The sequence below is a fragment of the Mustela erminea genome, chromosome 6, assembly GCF_009829155.1.
Source record: "Mustela erminea isolate mMusErm1 chromosome 6, mMusErm1.Pri, whole genome shotgun sequence".
Lineage (NCBI taxonomy): Eukaryota > Metazoa > Chordata > Mammalia > Carnivora > Mustelidae > Mustela > Mustela erminea.
The window spans coordinates 45743985-45765719 of record NC_045619.1 but is presented as its reverse complement, the minus strand read 5'-3'; the positions used below and the strand labels follow the sequence as shown (position 1 = coordinate 45765719).

Below are 21735 nucleotides of genomic sequence, written 5' to 3'. Positions count from 1 at the left end.
GTGTACTAAAACTCACATTTCAAAAAAAAGTTCTTGGTAATCAAGGGTTCCATATCTCTCACCTTATAATTATCCACTGAAGTCAATTTATAAGTGGTTGAGACTTTTTCAAAGATTATATTCTTTGGAGGAGAAAAGCTAATTTGTTTTAAATCAAGTCATTTGGATTTTCCACCTCACTTGCTTCTTTTCCACTCTAGGTTTAGATGAAAGCACTGGCATGGTGGTCAATAGCCCAGCGAATGACGTGAAGTACATAGCAGGGAAACCAATTCTTGATAACAACGCAGTGAATCTGTTTTCTTCTGTCCTCATTGCCCTCTTACTCCCAACTGCTGCGTGGGGATTTTGGCCCAGGGAGTGAACTTCTTTTCATTTACAAAGGTTGAAACTGTGGTAAATTCAGCTAAATTTGCAATTCCAAGTTTAATCCCTAAGAAGAATAATTGTAATTGACAAAGAGAAAATACTGGCTCTTCCCATATTCATTGTGATGAGATTCCACATTTTTCTTCTCATTAACTCCCTTGAAACAGCCAACCTCTTTGTAGTTAAAGATAAGTGTACATAGAACTTACTTGTGTTTTTCTTCTGCTAAATAGAGCTTCTTGAGCAATGAAGCTCTGATGTCCCTAAATATTGCTGTATGTTGGCCTAAAAGTGTAATGCCACTTGTGCCAGTTGCCCAAATTTTAGTTTTGGGTGGTTTAAATTGATGTGTGTGGAAGCTTGAATAAATATACTCTTCACTTCCTCCATTATTTGCCATTTCCAGTTGTGAGAAGTGTGGAGTATGGTTCTTGGGGAGCTATTCCACATGTGTTCTTCCTTCCTCAGGGTTAGTAATGAAAAAAAAGTAAATGTCTTTTTCATATGACCATTAGAATGCATGAAAAAAATTATTTTTAAGTAAAAGCAAAAGAGATTTATCTTCTGTCAATAAAATGTGCACCTTACTTATATTTTAGTTGATTTTTTAGCAGACATTATCTTGAATTTAATATTTTTTAATGTATTTTCTAGCTTTTTTTGAAATTTATATAGAAATCTGTTTTACTTTGGCACCCTGAACAGTTAGAGTCACTGGAAAACTATCATAATTATTTTTTTATTTGCTACCTAGAATTGATTGGAAGATGCTATGATTTCCTATTCTGTGCTGAAGTTATGCTCTCCTGTACAATAATAGACTCAACTAAAATGAATTCTACTTTTCTGTTTTATCCTTCACTATGATTTACTGTATGCTGAAGGAGTTTGAAATGGTGTGGATTATTTTGCTGAAACTATTTAAAAATATTTTTCATGTGATTTCCATACACCCCCCCCCATACTTTTTTTACATTGAAATTGAAACTGAAGAGAGATTCCATGAATAACCCACCATTATTAAGAGTGGATAAAGCTTAGATTTCTTTACTGGTGACTCTACTACAGTGATAATTGAGAACTGAGTTGATTCTGAAAGAAAGAAAGAAAAAAGCAGTTGACACACTTAATCCAGGCAACAGAGGGGGTCTCAATCGTAGGTTTTCATCTTTGGATATACTTTGGAATCACCTGAGTATCTTGTCCTGGGCTTCACTTGGAAGGATTCCAATTTACCTTTTCCGGGTTAGAGCCTGGGTATTAGCACTTTTTAAGAGTTCTTGTTCCTGTACATGAGAATCATCTAGGGTGTTTTTTGGTTTTTTAAGATTTTTTTTTTTTTTAAAGTAATCTATACACTCAGCGTGAGGCTTGAACTTACAACCTCAAGATCAAGAGTTGCATGTTCTACTGACTTAGCCAGCCGGGGTAGGGCATTTTTAAAAACACTTGCCAAGGCCCCTTCCTAGATCAAGTAAATCAGAATATCTGAAGGTGAGGCTCATGCATAGGTTATTTCTAGAAAGCTCTCCAGGAGATTCAAATTTTAAACAGGTTGAGAACTACTAAATCAGAATGTCCTAAAGCACTATGCATAAAAGAAGCTTCAAAAGAGTGGGACTTTGCATTTTTATACAGGCAGCTATTAGTAGCAGTGCTATATGCTGTCTTTATACAGTAATATCTTCTAATAATTATACCTACATCACTTACCAGCTCATTCCTGTGTTTTTGATGCAGCCTGTTTATTCCCATAGCTGTTCCAATATGCCTTTTCTCTTTTCCTGGTGACTCATCCTCATGACATACCATGGAATAAAAATATTTTTTGTAACCATCTTTGGGTTTGATAGAATCACCATATCATTAACATATTAGGGAAATACTGCTTGACAAGTCTTTATTTGAAAACCTAGGGCTAATTGTGTTTTGAAATCAAAATTTTCAGATTTTAGAACACTAATAGAGTACATATATTTTCCTCAAATTCTCAAGAGTCTAAGATAGGGGCGCCTGGGTGGCTCAGTGGGTTAAAGCCTCTGCCTCTGCCCAAGGTCCTGGGATCAAGCCCCGCATCAGGCTCTCTGCTCAGCAGGGAGCCTGCTTCCTCTTCTCTCTCTGCCTGCCTCTCTGCCTACTTGTGATCTCTATCTGTCAAATAAATAAATAAAATCTTTTTTTTAAAAAGTCTAATATAGCAGCCATTCTCAAATACACTAATATTTCTATGGTGAGTGTATGAATAGCACCACTAAGTGTGATAACTGAAGACTATAAAGAGCCTCAGGTCAGGTCAGTTTTGTCACCCAATTTAGGAAGAAACTTTCTGTTTGCAGAGCTTTTTTTGGATATGAGAATTATAGATAAGGAATTGTGGCTCTTTTTGCTTTTAATCTTAGCTGTATTTTATAGTAACATCCTTTGTAAGTAGATATTTAACTAGTTCAGTCTATTCTTCCTCTTTACTGAGTGGACAGTTTATTTTAAAAACACTTTCATAGGGGCGCCTATGTGGCTTAGTGGGTTAAGCCTCTGCCTTGGGCTCAAGGTCACGATCTCAGGGTCCTAGGATCAAGCCCTACATTGGGCTCTCTGCTCAGCAGGGAGCCTGCTTTCCTTTCTCTCTCTGCCTGCCTCTCTGCCTACTTGTGATCTCTCTGTCAAATAAATAAATAAAATCTGTAAAAAAAAAAAAAACCCACTTTCATAGAATTCCATATAACAGTATAATAAAAAAATATGTACTGCCTACCTCAGCAGCTTAAAGGTGTACATACCATTTCTTAAAACACTATTATGCAGTAGAGGAGAGGAAGGTGTATGTGGCCCAAGGCTTTTGAAGCTTTTGAAGAAGACCTGAAAATTTAAAGGAGTGGCATTTGAGGACTCATCAGTGGAGGTACCAGGAGAACAATGAATTGATAAAATCGGTCATTCCATTCTTAGCTTTTCTCATTACTTGGGTTATGTATGCCTCAGCCAAGCTGAATATATCTTTATTGTTTCTAACTCCTACCTATGTAGGGTGCTGGCTTCAGAAATGCCAACCCCATCCCAATTAGATAAAGACCTAGTATAGAGAAAAATCATGCAAAAATCATAAACTTTGCCTCATTCCTGTAGCATTAACAGATGCTCCCTGTTGTGCACAGCGGATATACTGGAGCCCAGTCATCTGATGTCCCTGGTGTTTCGTCTGCTGTTCTGATGTCATCACAATGAGAAAAAAAGTGTTGTAGCCATCAAGTTTCAGGTGAATTATATATGCTTTAAAGATGAAAACAAAATTATGCAACTAAATTATTTAATCTCCTTATGGAGTATCTGTTGCTGTACTTCCAAATGGTCCTGAATATTTTAAAAATATGTAGATGTCCAATATATGTTTGTTAAATTAAGTTGTTTGACTGTAAACTGTTTTCTTTAAGAGTCACTGACAGTTGATAATCAGGAACATTTTTCTGGAGGAAAATAAAAAATAAAAAAACCAGTTTGGCTACTTGAATTTCTGAGTACTGTGATGAATCCAACATTTCTCAATCATGTGATACACTATTAATGGTTCCGGAACTAATGAGTCAGGAAATGATAGTAAGGGCAAGGCTCCTAAAATTGTTTTCTCTGCCAAGACTAGACATGTTAACTGTTCTTCATCACCCCCTTCAAAATTTTATACATGTGGTAACCCTTTTATGTTTGGATTTTTTTTTCTTTTTGGTTTTTCTTTTTGCATTTTTTATTTTTTTAAGGCATCTCTACTCCCATTGTTGGGCTTGCACTCACGACCCCAAGATCAAGAGTCGCATGCTCCATTGACTGAGCCAATTTATTTGGCTTTACTTCTTTTCTTTTTCTTTTCTTTTTTAATTGATATTTAATTACTTATGTAACACACTGAATCTATTCTTTTAATTTTTTAAAGATTTTTTAAATTTTTATTTGAGAGAGAGATGGAGAGAGAGAGTGCGTCAGTGCGCAAGTGGGGGAGGGCGGAGGGAATGGGAGCGGGAGAAGCAGACTCCCTTCTCAGTGGGGAGCCAGACATGGCTCCATCCCAGGACTCCGAGATCATGACCTGAGCCAAAATCAGGCACTTAACCAAGTGAGCCATGCAGGTACCCTACACTGAATCTATTTTTAAAATATTAGAATATTAGAGATAAAGCTAAAATATCCTTTTGCCTCCACAACCCCCTCAATAAACCAAACTTTCTATCTTCCCCAGAATAACTACTGTTAGAAATTTGAGATATTTTCTACACAATAATTGTTTGGGTTTATTTTTAAATCTTTTTAATTATTAAGATTTTATTTATTTGACAGAGCACACAAGCAGGGGGAGGGGCAAGCAGAGGGAGAGGGAGAAGGAGGCTCCCCACTGAGCAAGGAGCCAGATGTGGGGCTTAATCCCAGGACCCTGGGATCATGACCTGAGCCAAAGGCAGATGCTGAACTGACTGAGCCACCTAGGCATCCCTGTTTTGGGTGTGTTTTAATACATTCTTCTTAATCAATGAAATTTTGTTATAATTAATACTATCATTCTGCTGCTTTTAAGTTGATGCCTACCTTCCAAGGAAAAAAGGTTAGAAGGGTATATATCAAAATAGTAATGTGTTCTAAAATTTCTACAGTCAAATGTGTTTCTTCTACCAATCAAAATATTCAAACAAAATAATCTCCAGAAATTACTCCTCTTCCCCATCTTCCCCTCCCCATCATCGTTTTAAATGGTATTTTCTTTATAAACTATCTTATTAGCAATCGATTAAAAGAATAAAATGGGGGTGCCTGGGTAGCTTAGTCGGTTAAGTGTCTGCCTTCAGCTCAGATTATGATCCCAGGGTTCTCGGATTGAGTTCTCATTCAGGCTTGCTGTTTGGTGGTGAGCCTGCTTCTCCGTCTCCGTATGTCCCTCCCCCTGCTTGTGTACTCTCTCTTAAGTAAATGAATAAATTCTTAAAAAAAAAAAAAAAAAAAAACAGAAAGAAAAAAACACAACTTTGTCTGTTTGAGATTCCCTATCTTGAAGCCTGAAGCACCAGTGTAATCCAAGTGGTAAAGCTTTAACTTTAGGGACTCCTGGCTGGCTCAGTCAGTTAAGCGTCTGCTTTCAGTCCAGGTCATGATCCCAGGGTCCTGGGATTAAGCCCCACATCTGGCTCTCTGCTTACCGGGGAGCCTGCTTCTCCTTCTCCCTCTGCCTGCTTCTCCTTCTGCCTTTGCATGCTCTCTCTCAAATAAAATCTTCTTACAAAAAAAAAAAGAATAAAATGGGAGTTGAATACAACGTAATGAAAATTAACAGTGGATACTCAAAGCAATACTTTAATACTTTGCACTTTTGGATTGTTGCAAAAATTAATACAAGTATCACAAATCTCTACCTGAATGGTGTATTTTGAGTGTGGGTTTTTTTTTTCCATTTTTTTCAAATTCTGATCTTAACTGTTTGCATTTGAAATTATACATGACAAACACCTTGGCAAAATTCTCAACACATTGTCATAGAATTCTAGAACAAAGAACCTTCAGGAATATTCTCAGCTCATTGCCCAGACTTGAAACTAAAAAATACCATTTTACATGAGTGAGTGTATTGTTTTCTAACACCAATGCCTCCCGACCTTTGCATACCCTGTCCTTCCTGGAATTCCAACCCTCTCCCTTCCCTTAATGACACTTCAAACACAGCTTAACGGCTTAATGGCTTAACGGAGCTTCCTCCAAGAATCTTCTCAGGGAGGGACGCCTGGGTGGCTTAGTCACCAGGTGTCTGCCTTCGGCTCAGGTCATGATCCCAGAATCCTGGGATCAAGCCCCGAGTGGAGCTCCTTGCTCAGCGGGAAGCCTGCTTCTCCCTCTCCCACTCCCCCTGCTTGTGTTTTCTCTCTTGCTGTGTCTGTCAAATAAATAAAATCTTTAAAAAAAAAAATCTTCTCAGGGTCAATTAGGTATCCCCATACACATTCTACGCTGTAACTACAGCAGTTACCACACAATGAACATTTCCTAATTCAGCATATTAATACTTAACCTTTTTCTTCAAACTACTGGTCTCCCTATTGCTAAGAACTGTGTACATGTTCTTAGAAATGCACATGTAGAAAGGGCACTAAACATTTCCTTAGGACGAAATATAGTTTTTAAGTCCATTTGTGGGGCTAGACTTAAGATAGGGATTCTATTATTTTCTCTTAATCTCATCAGGCTACAATGTCTTAAATAGAAATATCATAAAGGATTAGCAGCACCTGGGTGGCTCAGCGGGTTAAGCATCCGACTCTTGATTTCGGCTCAGGTCATGATCTCAGGGTCCTGGGATTGAGCCCTGTGTCAGTGAGCAGTCTGCTTGTCTTCCTCTCCTTCTGCCCCTCCCTCTGCTTGCATGCCCTCTCTCTCTCTCCCAAATAAATACATCTTAAAATAAAAATAAATGGTGTTAAAAAAATAAAAATAAAAAATAAATAAATAAATGGTGTTACCATATAGGATTACCAGAGAATAAACTCATTAGAACTGGATGTGGTAGATACAGGTCCCCATATTTCTATTGTGATAATCTGTGTAATGCTGCATATAACAACTCAGTTATAATTCCAATAACATTTGATCCTAAAGTTGATCTTTATAATGGACTAATATATTATTCAACAAGATTAATTCAGTTTTTTCCATAAAGTAGGGCACTAAATTGTGTCCAAACACTAACCATTCTCAAGTGTGTTTCCTCAGTGATTAACAAGCAGCTTCTCTGTCAGTTACACAACTTGTACCCTGGCATATATCGAAATATATTTTGAAATAACCGTTTTTTTCTCCATTTTAAGGTAATATATTCATTACATAAAATTTAAAAAAAGAAAAAGGTGTAGAAGGGAAAAAGATTCATAATCCTTCTCAAAGACAGGATTATTATTTTAGTATATTTAATATTTTAGAAAGGAAAGAAAATATCTAAATCCTTTTGTGTGTCCTGGTGTAGAAGAAACCATGATTGTTAAGTGGGTCTGGTCCCAGGCATAACATTCTGTTTTGATTCTCACTATATGATGTCCCGTCTCACACCGGAGCAGTGAATTCGTGTGATAGAGGGCTTAAGGGGCACCCGGGTGGCTCAGTTGGTTAAGCATCTACCTTCAGCTCAGGTCATGATCACAGGGCCCTGGCATTGAGCCCCACCTCAGGCTCCTTGCTTAGTGGGGAGCCTCCTTCTCTCTCTCCCTCTGCTATTCCCTCTGCTTGTGCTATCGCTCTCTTTCTCTCTCTGTGTCAAATAAATAAATAAAATCTTAAAAGGAGAGAGAGAGAGTTTAATCTTGAGGTAAGGAAACCTGAGTTTCAGCCTCCAGTCACCCAAAAACAGTTGTGTAGTGCTTCTGTGCTTTAGGTACTGTGTTTTAAAGTTGGTGAATCAAAGATGTATGGGACAAGAACTGGGCACTTCTGATAAATATGGGGTAGAGAAATGTGTGTGACTACCACAAACAAACATGTGTCTAATGTGATTTTTTTTTTTTAAATAAAGATTTTATTTATTTATTTGACAGAGAAAGAGGAGACCACACAAGCAGAGGGAGATAGGGAGCAGCAGACAGAGGGAGAGGGAGAAGCAGGCTCTCCTGATACAGGGCTCCATCCTAGGACCCTGGTCTCATGACCTAAGCCAAAGACAGATGCTTAGCCCACTGAGCCATCCAGGGCACCCCTACTGTGATTTTTTTTTTTTAAGTATTTTTATTTTTGCCTTCTGTTGCCACTTGAATCAACTTCCCATAACCTTATATAAGAACTCCAAAAAGCCCTTGACATTTCTCTTGTTCTTAGAAACTAGAGGGAGAGTAGGTTGATGAACTGAGAGAACAGAGAACCGTGTTCCTCTTTCCCACTGCAGGCTTCCAGCCTAAAGCAGGTTCAAGCTGAGGGTGGGTGGGGAGACTAGGTCAAATCTGAATTAATTAATTAATTGATTGATTGATTTTTTGCTTTTAAAAAAATTTACTTATTTGAGATGCAGAGAGCATGAACAGGAGAAGGGGCAGAGGGAGAGGGAGAAGACGACTCCCTACTGAGCAGGGAGCCCGATAAGAGGCTTGATCCCAGGACCCTGAGATCACGACCTGAGCTGTAGGCAGATACTTCACTAAGTCACCCAGGCGCCCCTGCTTTTGCTTTTTTAATCCAGGTTTGGCTATTCTAAGTGCTGAATTGAGACTTGTTAAATTGAATTTTTGCTGATACTGGTTGATATGTTGTTAAAATTCACATTTTAAAATCCTAATCCCCAATGTGATGACATTAGGAGATGGGGATTTAGGGAGGTGATTAGGTCAGGAAAAGGGCACCCACATGAATGGAAACCTGCATCGGGCTCCCTGTTTAGTAGGGAGCCTGCTTCTCCCTCTCTCACTCCCCCTGCTCTTCCTCTCTCTCTCTCTCTGTCAAAATAAATAAAATCTTTAAAAATAAATAAGATAGGGCACTTGGGTGGCTCAGTGGGTTAGGCCTCTGCCTTCGGCTCAGGTCATGATCTCAGGGTCCTGGGATCGAGTCCCGCATTGGGCTCTCTGCTCGGCAGGGAGCCTGCTTCCTCTTCTCTCTCTCTCTCTGCCTGCCTCTCTGCCTACTTGTGATCTCTGTCTGTCAAATAAATAAATAAAATCTTTAAAAATAAATAAATAAATAAATAAATAGGATAAAATGCATTTCAATGCTATAAATTTCCATCTAACCACTACTTTCACTGTAAGGCACAATGTTGGATAGGTTGTATTTTAATTTTTACTTATTATAAAACACCTTATAAAATTTTTTTATTATGAAATAAGTTCTATTCCCAATGTGGGGCTTGAAATCATGACCCTGAGATCCAGAGTTGTATGTTCTACCAACTGAGCCAGCCAGGTGCCCCTTAAAATATTTTCTAATTCCTGTTGAGACTTATTTTTTGACCCATGCACAATTTAGAAGTGTATCGTTTAACCTCCAAATACGCTGGGATTTTCCAACTATTTTTATCATCGACTTCTAGTTTAATTCCCTGTGGTCTAAGGGCAAACTTTGTACGAAGTTTATTCTTTTAAATTTGCTAAGGTGTGTTTTATGGCCCAGAATGTGGTCTATCTTGGTGAATGTTTCAAGTGATCTTGAGAAGAATGTGTATTTAACTTTTGTTGGATGAAGAATTCTATAAATGTTAATCATATTCCATTGATTGATGGTGCTCTTCAGTTCTGCTCTATCCTTACTGATTTTTTGCTTGTCGGATCTGTCAGTTACTCATAGGTATTGAAGTCTCTAAGAGTGGATATAGCTGTTTCTCCTTGCAGTTCTATCAGTCTTTGCCTCACATACCTTCAAGCTTACTAATTCTTCCTTCAGCAACTGATGAGAACATCAAAAGCATTCTTCATTTCTGTTTCTATCTAGCATTGCCTTCTGATTCTTTCTTAGGATAGCCATCTGTCTGCTTATATTACTCATCTGTTTTTCCATATTGTCCACTTTTTTCTTTAGAGCCCTTAGTATATCAATTATTTTAACTTCCTTGTCTCATAATTCCAAAATCTTTACCATATCTGAATCTGGTTCTGATGCTTGCTTTGTCTCTTAAGACTGGTTTTTGCCTGTTAGCATGCCTTGTAATTTTTTGTTGGAAGCTGGACATGCAATACCAGGTGTAGGCCTTAGTATGAGGTTTTATGATTACCTGCAAGGAGTTGCACTATGTTTAATGTTTGCTTTGCTGTGGTGTCAAAGGCTAAAATTTCCTCTAGTGTCCTTGTTTTTGTCTCCCCAATTGTCTTTGGGTGTTACTAGAAGAGGAATGTAAGAATAGAGTCTGAAGTTTGTAGTTCTTTTAGCTTTAATCTCCTGTTATTATGCAGGAGCCCTATTGATGGGGTGGCCGAGTGTGGGAGGAGAAGTGTTCTATAATCCTGAAATTAAGTCTCAGTCTTTTAGTGAGCCTGAGTTAGGTATTCCCTTTTCCTCCATGTCAAAGGCTAGAGGAGGCTGGAGTTGGGTATTTCCCTTCCCCCAGGTAGGTTTAGGCTTTGGTTAAATGCCAGTCAGTTAGGCTCTGGTAAAGCAGTTTTCCTTGAGGGAGAACTTTGTTAAGGATAACTGAGAGCTCTTTAACACTTTAAAAATAAACACTTCGGGGCACCTGTGTGCCTCAGTTGGTTGAGTGGCTACCTTCAGCTCAGGTCACGAACCCAAGGTCCTGGGATCGAGCCATGGGTCGGGCTCCCTGCTCAGCAGAGCACCTGCTTCTCCCTCTCCCTCTGCCTGCTTGTGCTCTCTCTCTCTTTCTCTGTCAAATAAATTTTAAAATCTTAAAAAAATAAAAATGATTACTTTCCCCCTCCCCCTGGAGGGTCCTTATAGGTTCTTTGGTCCTTACAGTAAAAACTAGGTATAGCTCTTAGAGGTAAAATTCAGGAAAGTGTAGGGCCTCCCCTAATCCTGGGCCCCTTAGGAACTTTTAACTCTCAGCCTAGTCTGCAGTGAGTTTTCCAGCAATTTGTTAGTTACAGTTTAAAGATTTCCTGCTAATTAGTGGCTCCAGCTGCTGGCTTTTGCTTCTGGCCTTCTGCTCTTATAAACTGTGATTCTGTTTGTCTCTCAGTTTTCAGGAAAGCAGTTTGCCCTGGGACTTCATTTCTCAGCTACATCTAAGAATTGTTGATTTCAATTTGTTCAGCTTCTTTCTTGTTGTGAGGTTGGAAGTGAGGAGTTCCAAGCTCTTTATGTGTCTGATGAGAATCAGAAGTCACCGGTGTGGTTTCAATGTTAACCATTTATGAACTGTGTGATAACGAGTCTCGTTTTCTCATCTGTGAATAATAATACCTACTTGGCAAAGTTGCAGAGATTTGGGTTGTATGCATGCAAATCACTTAGCATGGTATAGGAATTTAATGAATGGTTGCTTTACTATTTGTAGATGGCATACTTTTCTGAGGATCTGGGCACATTCCAAATAGTAATCTAATCTGGACTAAGGATTAGCAACCTTTCACAATGATTAACAAAGCCTTTATTCACTTCTGCTTCCACTTGAAAACTGAAACTCAGTTAGTTTTCAGTATCTTCTAACACTCACTTTGTATTATTCAGTAAAGATTGTTTTTCTGAATGATGAGTACATTAAATCTTCATTCATTCCATATATAAAAATAACTTTCAGGGCACCTGGGTGGCTCAGTGGGTTAAGCCTCTGCCTTCGGCTCAGGTCATGATTTCAGTGTCCTGGGATTGAGCCCCATAGTGGGCTCTCTGCTCAGCAGGGAGTCTGTTTCCCCTCTCTCTCTGCCTGTTCTCTGCCTGCTTGTGATCTCTCTCTCTCTCTCTGCATCAAATAAATAAAATAAAATCTTTTTTAAAATTTACTTTTTTTCTTGATCCTCTTGTTTTATATCTACAGTAGCAAATCACTTAGTACTGGAAAGTTCACTGGATTTAGAAATGGAAGAAATGAGACAGAGTCCCAATCCATCACCAGTTAGCTGAATGATTTTGGGCAAGTAATTTACATACTTGAGTATCAGTTTCTTCAAACCACAAACTATTTGAAATAGACAATTGAAAACCCCTCCCAGGACTAAATTTCAATCTTTCTCCCTCTCTTTCTCTCTCTTAGTAATCTCTAACCCAATGTCGGGCCCAAAATTATGACCTCAAGATCAAGAGTCACACAATCTTCCAACGGAGCCACCCAAGTGCCCATAAATTTCAATCTTTTAATCACTGATCAAAATTAAGAACAAACACTTTCCATTTATTAACTTATTAAATATTTATTCATGAGCTCTTGGGTATATTGCACAGTGTTAGCCATAAGGCATTAAGATAAGTAGAATAAAATAAACATAAAGCTTATAGTCTAGCTAGGAGTTAGGCATTATGCCAATAATCACACAAGCAAATAATTACACATTGTAGTAGGTTCTTTGAAGAAAACTACAGTGTTGGTGAATAGGGAGCCCTAGAGGGACTGATTTTATTGGAAGCTCAAGGAATATTTTTTCTGAGCGAGTGACATCAAGTAATGGCCAGGTAAAGAAAGGGTAGGGAGTAGAGAGCATTCCTGGAACAGAAAAGCCCCGAGACAGAAAGAGTTTGACACAAAAGTAGCTGGCTAGGCTGGAGCCCGGTGAGCAGGGGGGAAATGCTGTGAGGAGACTGGAGGAGCAAGCAGACAGGGACTGGATCCCCAAAGAGCCTTGCCTTGTCAGATTTGGGGCTCTTTCTTAGTCGGTGGAAAATGACTGCAGCATTTTTCCGAAGTTTCTTGAATATCAGATTTAGCCTCACTCTATAGACCTCTCTTTAAAATCTGCATTCTGAAGAGCAAAAGAACCTGTCTGAAAAAAACTCATATCTACCATGACTAATTCACAAGTAGATCAATAGGCAAACAGTGAATTTTCTTTGGTATAGGGTTTAAGGCAATGGTTCTCAGTCTTGGCTACAGAGTGGAATCCCTTGGGAAGTTTTAAAAACTTCCACTGCTTTGTTCCCCCTTTTGAGAAATTTCACCTAATTAGTCTGGGGTATAGCAAGAGAATTTCTAAAGGCTTCTCAGTGATTGAAATGTCCAGCCAAAATTGGGAACAATAGTGAGGGAAAGCTAGAAAGCTCGAAGTTTTTGTTCTACCACATATGCATCAGTTTTCAGAAGGAATTTTTTTAAATAGCCCATATGCTTGCCAGGAACTGTTCTAAGTATTTCACAAAAGTAGACTCTTATAATTCTCACAATAACCACACAAGAATGCTCTGATTATTTCTCCCACTGTATTAATAAGGAAATCAAGACATAGAGTTTGAATAATTTGCCCAAGGCCACATCACTAGTAAACACCAGAGCTGGTATTTGGAATGAGGCAATCTGACTCCAAAGTCTTCATTCTTATCTACTTTAAGATCTCTATTTTTGGAATCAGAAGACAGGTGATAACCTTTCTGCTTCCTGCATTGCTAGTAAACTTGAATAACTGCTTGTTAGACTTCAAATTCTTCAAAAATCCAGACATGATCCCTAATAAGAAAAAAAGAAGAAAAACAAAAGCTTGATGTCAGGGCTGTGAGTTCCAGCCCCACATTGGGCATAGAGCTTATGAAAGAAAGGAGAGGAGAGGAGAGGAGAAGAGGGGGAGGGGAAAGTGGAGGGAGGGGAAGAGTAAGGGAAAGAGGAAGGGGAAGGGAAAAGAAAAGAACCCTATATAGGTAAGACCAGGAAAAAAGTCATAAATAGAAAATAATCTCGGGCACCTGGGTGACTCAGTGGGTTAAGCGTCTGTCTTCAACTCAGGTCATGATCTCAGAGTCCCGCGTCCTGCTCTCTGCTCAGCAGGAAGCCTGCTTCCCCCGCCCTTCTCTCTCTCTCTGCCTTCCTTTCTGCCTACTTGTGATCTCTCTGTGTCAAATAAAATAATTTAAAAAAAAAAAAGAAAAAGAAAATAATCTCTTACCCCAAAGAAAACAACTCAACGTGGTTTTTTAAAACTACTTAATGAAATTCAAGTGCAGTACAATTACTAGAAATACAAAAAATAGAAATCTCCAACTAAATATAGATAGTAGATAAATTGAAAAAAGATTGGTCACTACAGTGGCCTAGAAGGTAAAGTTTAAGAGCCTTTTAAAGAGCAAAATAAAAGCAGACAAGGAAATCAAGAGAGAAAACAAGCAACCAGAACAGAAAGGCAAGAGACCTAACATATAAACAATGGGCACTCTGGACAGACAAGAAGTATTCATGAGAGCTAAAAGACCTAATTTTGCATATTAAAAAGGCTCTCAGAATCCAGAGTAGATTGAATTGATGAGAAAACACACATACACAATCTGATAAAAATTCCTGAACTCTAAGACTAAAGAGCAAATACTATTCCCCACCATTTAGAAAGAACAAATCGTTAAGAAAGAAAAAAAGAGCCAGATTCGCATTGGACTTACTGGTAATTCTAGAAGCTTGAAGACAATAGAATAGCATCTTTAGAATGAGAAAAGGCAAGATTCTTTACATTAGCCTGTCAAGTGAAAGAACAGTCTTTGAAAATGTGCAGTAATTCAGAGAATAGATCATTCACATGACTCATCCAGAAAAATATTAAAGAAGGGATAACAAATAGATAAACTCATGGGTCTGATAAGTGAAAAGAAAGCCAAAATAGATACAAGTGGGCATGAGAAAGACATACAACATATTCAGCAGATATTCACAAAAATTATGAGAATACAACTAAGCAATTTTATAATAACAAATTTGAAAGCCTTTGATGAAATGGATAATTTTCTAGCAAAATATAATCAAATATGTGCACTCTGTATAAAATTGCCATCTTTATAAGAGATATAGTAAAGATGATTTTTTTTTTTTTAATTTACTACTTGAAAAAGGTTCCAGTACCAGATGGGAGTTACAACTTTTAAAGAACAGATAATTCTGTTCTTTTTTAAGAAAGTTATTGTTTATTTTATTTTTTTTTTTATATTTATTTTTTTTAAAAGATTTTATTTATTTGTCAGAGAGAGAGGGAGAGAGCGAGCACAGGCAGACGGAATGGCAGGCAGAGGCAGAGGGAGAAGCAGGCTCCCCGCTGAGCAAGGAGCCCGATGCGGGACTCGATCCCAGGATGCTGGGATCATGACCTGAGCCGAAGGCAGCTGCTTAACCAACTGAGCCACCCAGGTGTCCCGTTAAATGTAAATTTTTTTTTTTTTAAAGATTTTATTTATTTATTTGACAGAGAGAGAAATCACAAGCAGGCAGAGAGGCAGGCAGAGAGAGAGAGGGGGGAAGCAGGCTCCCCGCTGAGCAGAGAGCCCGATGCGGGACTCGATCCCAGGACTCTGGGATCATGACCTGAGCCGAAGGCAGCGGTTTAACCCACTGAGCCACCCAGGCGCCCAAGAAAGTTATTGTTTAAATTAGAAAGCTTTTTCATTTATTTTAAGAAATCAGAATTGGGCGCCTGGGTGGCTCAGTGGGTTAAGCCGCTGCCTTCGGCTCAGGTCATGATCTCAGGGTCCTGGGATCGAGTACCACATCGGGCTCTCTGCTCGGCAGTGAGCCTGCTTCCTCCTCTCTCTCTCTCTCTCTGCCTGCCTGCCTCTCTGCCTACTTGTGATCTCTCTGTGTCAAATAAATAATTAAAATATTAAAAAAAAAAAAAGAAATCAGAATAAATTTTTAAAAATATGTATTTTAAAATCTTTTTTAAAAAAACATTTTATTTATTTATTTGAGACAGAGAACAAGCAGGGGGAGGGGCAAAGGGAGAGGACAAGCAGACTCCCTACTGAACAGGGAGCCCCATGTGGGGCTCAATCTCAGGATGCTGGGATCATGACTTGAGCCAAAGGCAGACACTTTACCAACTGAACCACCCAGATGCCCCCAAAAATATATTTTTTATGAAGGCAAAAATTATAGTCCTATCTTACTGATATAGTTACACAATTCTCATCCAAAATTCAGCAAATAGAATGCATATATATGTGTACATATATTGAAAAATTAAAAATTAGTTTCAAGCAGGATTTGTTGTTTCAGGAATGCAATGGTGTTTGAATAACAGGAAATCTATCAACATAATCTATTACTGTAACAATAAAGAGTTAAGAGCATACATTGACATCAGTAAATGCCAAAAAGTTATTTGATGAAATTAACAGCCATCTTAATAAAAACTCAAAGTATAATAGAAAATAGAAGGAAACTACCTAAATATAACAAAGACCATTTATTTAAGAAAAGGACACCTGCTGGCTCGGCTGGTAGAGCATATGACACTTGATCTCAGGGTTGTTCAAGCCCCCACACTGGAGGTGAAGATTGTTAGGGTACAGAGTCAACCACCCCTCAATTAGACAGAGAACACTCTTGATAATGCAAGTCACCCAGCGAGGTTTATTTCCAGCTAGCTGGGGTCCAAGTATCTGCCCAGCGCAGCGGGTTTCAACTAGGACCCCGAGCACTCAAAGCCAAGGGTTTATATATCATTTTTTAAAACATCCAACTCACAGTAACTTTCCATCACTTCAGAGACCATACATACTTTGGGCTTGCACCCCCCTGTGGTTTAGTAAGATAAACTCTTCAACATCTGTCCGTGGCGCATCCGCCTAGCCGCCCTGGAGGTTTAAGCTGATTAGCTGCTGCCCGCGTGTTGCAGTGTGGGGTACTTTCTTGGAACTAAAGCAGGGAGGGGTCCCTGGAACTAAAGTAAAGTAGGGGAAAGTTTAGCCCTTGGGCCTGAGATGGCTGCCCAAGCTAAGATGGCTGTACTTATGCTAACCCACTCTTACAAGATTACTTAAAAATAAAATCTTAGGGCGCCTGGGTGGCTCAGTGGGTTAAGCCGCTGCCTTCAGCTCAGGTCATGATCTCAGGGTCCTGGGATCGAGTCCCGCATAGGGCTTTCTGTTCAGCAGGGAGCTGCTTCCCTCTCTCTGCCTGCCTCTCTGTCTACTGTGATCTCTGTCTGTCAAATAAACAAACAAAATCTTTTAAAAATAATAATAATAAATAAATTAAATTAAATTAAAAACAAACAAACAAACAAACCCTCTAAAAACAGCACAGCTAGTATTCTAAATGGCAAGCCAGGTAAACAATTTAAATTAAAATCAGAAATTAGGCGTAGAATCACCTATTATTCATTTAAGATAAAAATTTTAAAACAATATTCTCTTTCTGTTGATGACATTATATACCTAAGTTATTCAATAAAATATTAACAAAATTAATAAGAGACTAGTAATGTGTCGATGTATCAAAGCAATATACTAAATTCATTAGGTTTCTCGATTTCAATATTCTGACAGCAAGCACCTAGGAATAAAAAATGAGAAAAATATTCCACATTTTATTCATAATAGTAGAAAAACTATAAAATGTTTAGGAATAAGTAGATTAAATATATGAAGAAAAATCTCTAAAATTTTATTGATAGGAATACTATAAAAACATTAGACCTGAAGAAATGGGAAGACACACTAGATTCTTAGATGCAAAGTTAGCTTAAAAATAATGTTTCTTGGTCCCCTCTCTCCCTCGGCGCTGCCTGCAGAGCTGGCAGCCATCTGTTACTGGGCATCATGGCTGCCCTCAGACCTTTGGTAAAGCCCAAGATTGTTAAAAAGAAGACGAAGGAGTTCACCCGGCACCAGTCAGACCGATATGTCAAAATTAAGCGCAGATGGCGGAAGCCGAGAGGCACTGACAATAGGGTGTGCAGAAGATTCAAGGGCCAGATCTTGATGCCCAAGACTGATTACAGGAGCAACAAGAAGACAAAGCACATGTTGCCCAGTGGCTTCAGGAAGTTCCTAGTCCACAATGTCAAGGAGCTTGAAGTGCTGCTGATGTGCAACAAATCCCACCGTGCAGAGATAGCTTACAACGTCTCCTCTGAGAACCGCAAAGCTATTGTGGAAAGAGCAGCCCAGCGGGCAATCAGAGTCACCAATCCCAACGCCAGGTTACGCAGCGAAGAAAATGAATAGACAGCTTGTTGTGCATGTCATATTTGTGTTAATAAAACCATAAAACTACAAAAAAAAATATTTCTCCCAAAAGTAATTACTAATTTTTTTTAAAGTAAGCTCTATGCCCAATGTGGGGCTTGAACTCATGATCCCAAGATCAAGAGTCACATGTTGTATGGACTGAGGCAGCCAGGAGCTCCAGTAATATATTAATTAGTTGTTACCCAAATTATGTGTATTACAGAATTGGATAAAATATAACTAACATTTATGTGGAAGGTTAAATTCTACAGAACAGTCAAGAAAATTGTGAGAGAGAAGTAAGTACAGTGCATTGAGATTTGTCTTATTACATTTTGAGCATTTAATACAAATATTCTATCAAATCAATATGATACTATAAAAAGACATATTTGATGGATTAGAATAGGGAAAAAATCTTTATACATATACATATGTGAATATATGATACTACAGAGGTGACAGATTAACTGGAAAGATATATTTTGTGGGTTAAAAGGCATATAACATTAAATTTACCATCTTAGCTATTTTTAAGTATACAGTTCAGTAGTGTTAAGTATATTCATATTGTAATAGATCTCTAGAACCTTTCACCTTGCAAAACTGAAACTACACTCTTTTCCCCTCCCTTCACCCCCTTCCTGTAACCCTTAACAACCACCTTCCTACTTTGTCTCTATGATTTTGACTACTTTAGAAGCTTTTTTTTTTTTAAAGATTTTATTTATTTATTTGACAGACAGAGATCACAAGCAGGCAGAGAGGCAAGCAGAGAAAGAGAGGAGGAGCAGGCTCCCTGCTGAGCAGAGAGCCCAATGCAGGACTCGATCCCAGGACCCTGAGATCATGACCCGAGCCGAAGGCAGCGGCTTAACCCACTGAGCCACCCAGGCACCCCTACTTTAGAAGCTTTATATGAGTGGAATCATATGGTATTTGTTCTTTTGTGACTAGTTTATTTAGCATAATGTCTTCAGGGTTCATCCATGCTGCATGTAGCATGTGACGGGATATCCTTTCTTTAAAGCTGCATAATATTCCAGTGTGTGTGTGTGTGTGTGTGTGTGTGTGTGTGTGTGTGTACTACATTTTCAATTATTAATTTGTCAATGGATACTCCAATTACTTCCACTTCTTGGCTATTTGTGAATAATAATATTCAATGAACACAGATGTACAAATATCTCTGAGATCTGGCCTTGAATTAGTTTGGATATGTACCTATGAGTGGGATTGCTGGATCATATGATTTTTTATTATTTTTTTGAAAAAACTGCATACTGTTTTCCATAGTGGTTGTACCATTTTGCATTCCCACTAACAGTACACAAGTGTTATCCTTTTGAAGAGTATTGATTGTGGGGGCGCCTGGGTGGCTCAGTTGGTTAAGCATCTGCCTTCAGCTCAGGTTATGATCCCAGGGTCCTGGAATCGAGCTCCGCATCTGGTTCCTAGCTCAGCGAGAAGCCTGATTTGCCTTCTCCCTTTGTTTGCTGCTCCTCCTGCTTTGTGTTGTCTCTCTCTCTGGCAAATAAGAAAATAACATCTTTAAAAAAAGAGAGAGAGAGTACTGATTTTGTTAAATCTACTTGAGGATCACCTTGATCCATTTCAGGCTTATTATCAAAATTTATTATGGTAGATCAGGTCCAGCAAAGACTTTACTCTGTGCTTTTTATCCCTACTAAGTCCTGGCTCTTCTGAGGGCTGTACCCAATGCCCTGTGTAGAATGAAATCTCTCTACCATGACTGGTAGAGAGAGATTCCCTATCCTGTGGGAACTCCAGGAATTGTCTGCTTACTTCTTTCCAGTGGCTATTTCCAAGATTCCTCTCACTTATATGTACATCAATTCTTAGTCATATATTTGAGGAACTCCTCTACAGTTCTCTGTAAGTTTCTCTGGGCAATGCCCTATTCTCCAGTTCTCTGTCTCAGAAGTTCTAGCCTTAACTCTGATTTCTGCCTTTTGAACTTTATTGGTAATATTCCTTTTAAATGCTGTACAGTATTGAACTGTGTTCTGGCAGGTAGTTAACTTACTTTTGGATCAAATTCATTTTTTCGAGGTTTGATTTGAAGTGTTTTAGGTGCATGTGTGTATAGGTAATCTTTCTTCTAGAACTAGTTCAGCTCTACCACTAAGGTGGAACCTCTGAGATCTCTACTGAATGACCCATTTATTCAATGAGACCTCTGCTTTCAGTCGGGTGGGCACTAGAATAATCTCAAGACTTGTTTGAGCTTCAGGAATTTTCTGCATTACAGCTCCTCTGTAAATGTTCCTTCCTCAGCAGTTGATCATTGCCTGGCCTCATGGAGTTTCACCCTTCACACACAGATCGATCACACAGATCGAAAACTTCAAAGGAAGGACACCTACACAAATTTCTAGAGTTCTTTTTCTAGCACTTTCCTTCCTCTTCCCTGTCCCACCAATGTTAGCTGTCTTGGCACCCCTGCACTTTAATCATTATCTTCTCATCTTAAAGAGACCTTCCTGCATTGTGACCAAAAATGGTCCACAGAAAGCCGGGGCAATTTTACTGCTTATCTAGTTGGTTTCTCCTTTGCTCAAAGATCACAGTTCTGTGCTTCCTATGTCTATTTGTTTCATTCCCCCCCTCTCCTTTTCTAATCGTTCATAGTTAGGGAAGAGGAATCCCAGAGCAGCAGAAAGATCTAGCCTTAACTTAATCAAACTGATTCTTAGTAGGAGTCCCTGAACTTAACAGATAAAGCATCCAAAATGGTTGATAAAAGTGTCTTTGTTCCTAAATGCAGAGAAAACACATGAGGGTGGAAGCAGTAAAATGTTATTAATGCTGCCAAGTCCATAGTTCACTGAAAGTTTTGTTTGTTTGTTTGTTTTTTGTTTTGTTTTGTTTTTAATGAAAACCACACTAGAGGAGTATCATGGGGACATAAAGGAGACAAATCTCGTTAATTTCTTTTTTTTCCACAGAGCATCCTAAGGGATTTCATTGGGAAAGAGAAGAATAGTTGAGTTTCAGCCAAGCTTCACCTTCTTTCTATTCAATTTTAATAAATAATGTAGCTCATAAAATCTGTGAATTTGAGAGGTTTTTCTGTTTGCTTGTATAGAAGTGACAACAAATAGTATAGTCATTATCAGTAAATGGCTTTCAAGTATTCATTGATTTGACAAAATATTTTTAAATGCCTATAATGTGCCAGGCACTATAGTAGGCACTGGGCATACAAAAACAAGAAACAAGTCTCTAATGTCAGGGCGCTTATGAGATAGTAAGAAAACAAGCTCTAGAACATTTAATTATGATGCATTATATAAGTGCATAAATAAGAATATATATAAAGTGGAGGAGTTAAGAAGGTGGAGGAGTAAGGAGACCCTAGGCTTGCCTCATCCCTTGAAAACAGCTAGATAAGTATCAAATCATTTTGAACACCCAGGAAATTGATCTGAGAAGTGAGAGAACAAAACTGCACAACTACGGACTGGAAAAACTGCCACATCATGGAAGGTAGGAGCTTCAGAAAGTTGATTTGGGGGAGCTAAGAGCTGCAGATGGGGCAAATGGGAGGGAGCCCTAATCACAGAGAGAGGAGTGAGAGAGAGAGAGAGAGAAAGAAAGAGTATGCAAGGAACTGCACAAGAAAAACTCCTCAAAACCATTGACTGGGAAAGGGATTGAATACAAGTTTTTATAAACAGTGGAGCACAGAATCTGAAGTTCGGTGGTTTACACCATCACCAGGGGCATGCCTGGTGGGTTTAGCGGTGCTCCAGTAGGGAAGGAGGTGGAGACCTGGGAGCTGGCAGCATGGTCTTATGATCCCCTGGGTTGCATGGGGAG

At 38.8% G+C, this 21735-nt stretch overlaps 2 protein-coding genes across 7 annotated transcripts in view; both read left to right on the top strand.

The window, feature by feature from the left end:
- Positions 1–20957, top strand: part of TMEM19 (transmembrane protein 19) — a 38401-nt gene extending 17444 nt beyond the window's left edge. For 5 of the 6 annotated variants that reach the window (XM_032347016.1, XM_032347021.1, XM_032347018.1 and 2 more), the window contains one exon: positions 201–2206. In XM_032347016.1, coding sequence (XP_032202907.1) covers positions 201–364 — 164 coding nt within the window. In that variant the 3' untranslated portion in view covers positions 365–2206. Of the gene's footprint in view, positions 1–200; positions 2207–20861 lie in introns of those variants that run through there. The other variant, XM_032347020.1, reaches the window with a different exon arrangement.
- LOC116593136 (60S ribosomal protein L32-like) lies at positions 17431–17929 on the top strand. Its single transcript, XM_032347025.1, has one exon. The coding sequence runs from the start codon at positions 17482–17484 to the stop codon at positions 17887–17889; it is 408 nt and encodes a 135-aa protein (XP_032202916.1). The 5' UTR covers positions 17431–17481; the 3' UTR covers positions 17890–17929.
- Positions 20958–21735: the final 778 nt, after the last annotated feature.